The sequence below is a fragment of the Ammodytes marinus genome (genome assembly GCF_949987685.1).
Source record: "Ammodytes marinus genome assembly, chromosome: 11".
NCBI lineage: Eukaryota > Metazoa > Chordata > Actinopteri > Uranoscopiformes > Ammodytidae > Ammodytes > Ammodytes marinus.
The window spans coordinates 389,392-396,709 of NC_137215.1; the positions used below are offsets into that span (position 1 = coordinate 389,392).

A 7,318-nucleotide genomic window follows, 5' to 3' on the forward strand; every position below is an offset into this window, starting at 1 on the left:
CAAAAAAAATCTTAAAAAAAAAACTTACAGCTAAAGTTTGTGTGTGCAATGGGGACAGTTTAAAGACAACAATACATGGACAGAAAGTGATCTCCCTGGGATTTCTTCAAATGTTTTAATCCCGAAAGGGTTTTTACTGGGAGTTTTTTCTCAGCCGAGCTAAGGGTTTAAGGGCAGGGTATCATATTGTATCATATTGTATGGAATGTAAAGTCCACTGAGACAAATGTCTATTTGTGATATTGGCCTATAGAAATAAAACTGATTTGATTTGATTTGATTTGATTTGATAAAACTGCTTATAAACAACGTTACATTTCTTCTAAATTAGCCGCTAACGAAGCTAGCCTCTCAGCTCTTTTAAACCTGCAGTGTGTAGAATTTTGGGTTTTATTTCCCAGAAGATTTTGTAGAAAGTAATTATAATATCCATAAGTACGTTTAATTTAGTGCATAATTACGGTGGCGCTGAGCATTCACCAAATAAAAAAAAGTTTCAGAGCAGGATCTCGTAATTACGAGATAATATCTCGTAATTACGAGATAAAGATCTCGTAATTACGAGATAAGGATCTCGTAATTACGAGATAAGGATCACCCTCTCATTCATCGATAACGATGTCTGTGTGTGTGTGTTTGTGTGCAGACGAGGTGAACCTAGCCATAGGAAAACGTAGGCAATAGCCTTGGTTTCCGGACTAGATACAATGGGCCCCATAATCAATACAATTATTTTAAATATCTGTTTACTGTTCATTCATTAATCAGCGATCGCATCGGGAAATGAGGGACACACTTTCACTTTGTATATGCAGTTTGTTCATTATGAGCCACCGGAGCCACCGTACTGTGTTGCCTCATCCAATCAGAATGCCCGGTGGGCTAGTTCACTTTTACCTCCTGTTTGTTACTGTATCGGAACGCAGTTTTATTGAATGCTTTGATTAAATGCAGTCGTTAAACTCGGTGTAATCCATGACTCATACAAACACATAAGAACTTTCTACAAGGAGGGCATGACAATGAGTAGGCTATAGCCATGTCAACTTTGTGCAGATATGCAGTCACTGGGACTATTCAGGAGAAAAGCCCAGTCGGACCTCAGCAGCTGATCACGGGCGTAAAGCCGAAAGTGTGTCCCTCAGTAGCCTACCCGATGCAATCGCTGATTAATGAATGAACAGTAAACAAATATTTAAAATAAGTGTATTGATTATGGGGCCCATTGTAGTCCGGAAACCAAGGCTATTGCCTACGTTTTCCTATGGCTAGGTTCACCTCGTCTGCACACAAACACACACACACAGACATCGTTATTGATGAATGAGAGGGTGATCCTTATCTCGTAATTACGAGATCCTTATCTCGTAATTACGAGATCCTTATCTCGTAATTACGAGATAATATCTCGTAACTAGAAAATGCATTTCCTGATGAAAATGCGTGTGAATGCTGAAACAGCTTACGCCAAACTGGATAGCTGAGTATAAAGATTTGAAAAAGGTCTATAAAGATTTATAAAGTTGTTGAAGTTTATAAAGGTCATAATTGTGTAAAATAAGTTTAAAAGGAGTTGAAAAGTTGAATATATAGAGGTTTGAATAACATTTCTTGCTGAAATTATGAAGAAGTTGAAAGACATGGATAAAAATCTTAAAACTATGAAATAGTAATTGAATAGACTTGGAGCTAAACTACCTTGATGGCTTGGATGTAAATGAATCAGCTAAAGGAGTATGAAGATGTGGAAAAGTAAGAAACAGTCTTAAGTATGAACAGTAGTGAATTGTTTAACTCTTATAGGAATGATGCTGAATATTTAAAAATGTCTAGATAAAATTATAATTGAAAGACATGAAAAAAAATGATGTGTGAAATAGGCCTTCAAAGAGCAGAGTGTTTGCCCCATTTCAACTGTGCCTCTCCCAACTGTCTAATAAAGCGGAAAAAAGAAAAAAATAATCAAGAAAAAAAAGTGAAATTGCCCTTTAATGGGCAGAGTGAGTCACCAAGGTGAGTGTATGTCTTATTGAGGGTCTGTGATCAGGCAGAAATCCCACCTTTTAGAGGCCTCAGAGAGGTAATTTCATCCAAAACGTCACCTCAAACCGCTGCCTCTAACTGACGGACCGTGAGTCTAACTGACAAAATTATTTTATTGTTAGAACCAGAAGAATCTGATGAAGACACAGTGTGAACATTGTGTCTGTAATGTGAAGAATATGAGAAGCAGAGCATTTTAAAGGTGTGGTACAGTCTGCCTTTCTCCAGAAATGTCATGTCTCAGTTATCAAGGCGGCAGTTGGTTGGACACCATTTAGCTTGGAAGCCCAAACCTCCCATTGTGTAGGTCCGATTGCTTCAGTAGTCACATCTATGCGACCGGCAGAATATGTCCTACATTTTGATGTAAAAATTATCCATGTAGGGTTTCATTTGTGGGAGTGAGAGGCAGTTATGTGGAAGGTTTTGGTGTATTTTTACACCAGTTCTACACTGTAACAGTTGGTTCCCCCACTCTGCCTCTGAACATTCCGTCCCATCCGGATCCCATTATAAATTTAGAAAGAGGTTGAAAAAAGCTTAAAACTAAAACTGTGTTTGTTCAAAGACAGTTGAAGATTTTAAAAAGTTGAATAGGAATTGAATAGCTGCAATTAATGTGAATTGTTTAACGTTTGAATGGAGTCTGTAGCTGAAGAAATGCGGGAGGAGATAGGTTTCAAAGCAGAGGAAGTTTTAGCGGTTTGGAATGCTGCTCCTATCCGCTTCAATGTTAAAATAATTTGTTAAAAAGCTGAATATTTGAAATATTTGAAAAGGTAGAAACATTTTAAAAGATGTCCACACATGTCCTTAAAGAGCTGAACATTTTGGTATTTGTATGGTTAAAATAGCTGAAGATTTGAAGGAGTTGAAGAGAGCCAAAAAACGTACGGAAGCGGAAATATAACTAGAAAATGCATTTCCTGCTGAAAATGCGTGTGAATGCTGAAACAGCTTACGCTAAACTGGATAGCTGAGTATGAAGATTTGAAAATGTCTATAAAGGTTTATAAAGTTGTTGAAGTTTATAAAGGTCATAATTGTGTAAAATAAGTTTAAAAGGAGTTGAAAAGTTGAATATATAGAGGTTTGAATAACATTTCTTGCTGAAATTATGAAGAAGTTGAAAGACATGGATAAAAATCTTAAAACTATGAAATAGTAATTGAATAGACTTGGAGCTAAACTACCTTGATGGCTTGAATGTATATGAATCAGCTAAAGGAGTATGAAGATGTGGAAAAGTAAGAAACAGTCTTAAGTATGAACAGTAGTGAATTGTTTAACTCTTATAGGAATGATGTTGAATATTTAAAAATGTCTAGATAAAATTATTACTGAAAGACATGAAAAAAAAAATGATGTGTGAAATAGGCCTTCAAAGAGCAGAGTGTTTGCCCCATTTCAACTGTGCCTCTCCGAACTGTCTAATAAAGCGGAAAAAAGAAAAAAATAATCAAGAAAAAAAGTTAAATTGCCCTTTAATGGGCAGAGTGAGTCAGCAAGGTGAGTGTATGTCTTATTGAGGGTCTGTGATCAGGCAGAAATCCCAACTTTTAGAGGCCTCAGAGAGGTCATTTCATCCAAAACCTCACCTAAAACCGCTGCCTCTAACTGACGGACCGTGAGTCTAACTGACAAAATTATTTTATTGTTAGAACCAGAAGAATCTGATAAAGACACAGTGTGAAGATTATGTCTGTAATGTGAAGAATATGAGAACCAGAGCATTTTAAAGGTGTGGTACAGTCTGCCTTTCTCCAGAAATGTCATGTCTCAGTTATCAAGGCGGCAGTTGGTTGGACACCATTTAGCTTGGAAGCCCAAAACTTCCATTGTGTAGGTCCGATTGCTTCAGTAGTCACATCTATGCGACCGGCAGAATATGTCCTACATTTTTATGTAAAAATTATCCGCGTAGGGTTTAATTTGTGGGAGTGAGAGGCAGTTATGTGGAAGGTTTTGGTGTATTTTTACACGAGTTCTACACTGTAACAGTTGGTTCCCCCACTCTGCCTCTGAACATTCCGTCCCATCCGGATCCCATTATAAATTTAGAAAGAGGTTGAAAAAAGCTTAAAACTAAAACTATGTTTGTTCAAAGACTGTTTAAGATTTTAAAAAGTTGAATAGGAATTGAATAGCTGTAATTAATGTGAATTGTTTAACGTTTGAATGGAGGTTGTAGCTGAAAAAATGCGGGAGGAGATAGGTTTCAAAGCGGAGGAAGTTTTAGCGGTTTGGAATGCTGCTCCTATCCGCGTCAATGTTAAAATAATTTGTTAAAAAGCTGAATATTTGAAATAGTTTAAAAGATTGAAACATGTTGAAATGTGTTTAATAGTGTGCTGAAAGAGCTGAACATTGTGATTATTGAATGGTTTAAATAGCTGAAAATTTGAAGGAGTTACACTTTTGAAGGATTTGGAGGCTGCTCCCATCCGCTTCAGTGTTAAATAAGTTGGTTAAAAAGCTGAATATTTTAAAAAGTTTAAAAGGTAGAAAAATGTTAAAAGAGGTCCAAACATGTCCTTAAAGAGCTGAACATTTTGGTATTTGTATGGTTGAAATAGCTGAAGATTTGAAGGAGTTGAAGAGAGCCAAAAAACGTACGGAAGCGGAAAAATAAGTTTAACTAGAAAATGCATTTCCTGCTGAAAATGCGTGTGAATGCTGAAACAGCTTACGCTAAACTGGATAGCTGAGTATGAAGATTTGAAAATGTCTATAAAGGTTTATAAAGTTGTTGAAGTTTATAAAGGTCATAATTGTGTAAAATAAGTTTAAAAGGAGTTGAAAAGTTGAATATATAGAGGTTTGAATAACATTTCTTGCTGAAATTATGAAGAAGTTGAAAGACATGGATAAAAATCTTAAAACTATGAAATAGTAATTGAATAGACTTGGAGCTAAACTACCTTGATGGCTTGAATGTATATGAATCAGCTAAAGGAGTATGAAGATGTGGAAAAGTAAGAAACAGTCTTAAGTATGAACAGTAGTGAATTGTTTAACTCTTATAGGAATGATGTTGAATATTTAAAAATGTCTAGATAAAATTATTACTGAAAGACATGGAAAAAAAAATGATGTGTGAAATAGGCCTTCAAAGAGCAGAGTGTTTGCCCCATTTCAACTGTGCCTCTCCGAACTGTCTAATAAAGCGGAAAAAAGAAAAAAATAATCAAGAAAAAAAGTTAAATTGCCCTTTAATGGGCAGAGTGAGTCAGCAAGGTGAGTGTATGTCTTATTGAGGGTCTGTGATCAGGCAGAAATCCCAACTTTTAGAGGCCTCAGAGAGGTCATTTCATCCAAAACCTCACCTAAAACCGCTGCCTCTAACTGACGGACCGTGAGTCTAACTGACAAAATTATTTTATTGTTAGAACCAGAAGAATCTGATAAAGACACAGTGTGAAGATTATGTCTGTAATGTGAAGAATATGAGAACCAGAGCATTTTAAAGGTGTGGTACAGTCTGCCTTTCTCCAGAAATGTCATGTCTCAGTTATCAAGGCGGCAGTTGGTTGGACACCATTTAGCTTGGAAGCCCAAAACTTCCATTGTGTAGGTCCGATTGCTTCAGTAGTCACATCTATGCGACCGGCAGAATATGTCCTACATTTTTATGTAAAAATTATCCGCGTAGGGTTTAATTTGTGGGAGTGAGAGGCAGTTATGTGGAAGGTTTTGGTGTATTTTTACACGAGTTCTACACTGTAACAGTTGGTTCCCCCACTCTGCCTCTGAACATTCCGTCCCATCCGGATCCCATTATAAATTTAGAAAGAGGTTGAAAAAAGCTTAAAACTAAAACTATGTTTGTTCAAAGACTGTTTAAGATTTTAAAAAGTTGAATAGGAATTGAATAGCTGTAATTAATGTGAATTGTTTAACGTTTGAATGGAGGTTGTAGCTGAAAAAATGCGGGAGGAGATAGGTTTCAAAGCGGAGGAAGTTTTAGCGGTTTGGAATGCTGCTCCTATCCGCGTCAATGTTAAAATAATTTGTTAAAAAGCTGAATATTTGAAATAGTTTAAAAGATTGAAACATGTTGAAATGTGTTTAATAGTGTGCTGAAAGAGCTGAACATTGTGATTATTGAATGGTTTAAATAGCTGAAAATTTGAAGGAGTTACACTTTTGAAGGATTTGGAGGCTGCTCCCATCCGCTTCAGTGTTAAATAAGTTGGTTAAAAAGCTGAATATTTTAAAAAGTTTAAAAGGTAGAAAAATGTTAAAAGAGGTCCAAACATGTCCTTAAAGAGCTGAACATTTTGGTATTTGTATGGTTGAAATAGCTGAAGATTTGAAGGAGTTGAAGAGAGCCAAAAAACGTACGGAAGCGGAAAAATAAGTTTAATAAAGATTTGGATAACAATAGTGTGAATGCTGGAAGCTCCAGCATTCACACTAATAAAGATTTGGATAACAATAGTGTGAATGCTGGAAGCTCCAGCATTCACACTAATAAGTTTAACTAGAAAATGCATTTCCTGCTGAAAATGCGTGTGAATGCTGAAACAGCTTACGCTAAACTGGATAGCTGAGTATGAAGATTTGAAAAAGGTCTATAAAGGTTTATAAAGTTGTTGAAGTTTATAAAGGTCATAATTTTGTAAAATAAGTTTAAAAGGAGTTGAAATGTTGAATATATAGAGGTTTGAATAACATTTCTTGCTGAAATTATGAAGAAGTTGAAAGACATGGATAAAAATCTTAAAACTGTGAAATAATAATTGAATAGACTTGGAGCTAAACTACCTTGATGGCTTGAATGTATATGAATCAGCTAAAGGAGTATGAAGATGTGGAAAAGTAAGAAACAGTCTTAAGTATGAACAGTAGTGAATTGTTTAACTCTTATAGGAATGATGTTGAATATTTAAAAATGTCTAGATAAAATTACAATTGAAAGACATGAAAAAAAATGATGTGTGATATAGGCCTTCAAAGAGCAGAGTGTTTTCCCCATTTCAACTGTGCCTATCCGAACTGTCTAATAAAGTGGAAAAAAGAAAAAAATAATCAAGAAAAAAAAGTGAAATTGCCCTTTAATGGGCAGAGTCAGTCACCAAGGTGAGTGTATATCTTATTGAGGGTCTGTGATCAGGCAGAAATCCCACCTTTTAGAAGCCTCAGAGAGGTCATTTCATCCAAAATGTCACCTCAAACCGCTGCCTCTAACTGACGGACCGTGAGTCTAACTGACAAAATTATTTTATTGTTAGAACCAGAAGAATCTGATGAAGACACAGTGTGAAGATTATGT

The 7,318-nt window shown here is 35.8% G+C and overlaps 1 protein-coding gene across 1 annotated transcript in view; it reads right to left on the reverse strand.

Annotated features, from left to right (window-relative positions):
- Positions 1 to 7,312: 7,312 nt before the first annotated feature.
- Positions 7,313 to 7,318, reverse strand: part of LOC307257501 (acetyl-coenzyme A synthetase 2-like, mitochondrial) — a gene marked incomplete at both ends in the record, with an annotated part of 27,734 nt that continues 27,728 nt past the window's right edge. Inside the window, one exon of the mRNA XM_080036764.1 lies at positions 7,313 to 7,318. Coding sequence (XP_079892890.1) covers positions 7,313 to 7,318 — 6 coding nt within the window.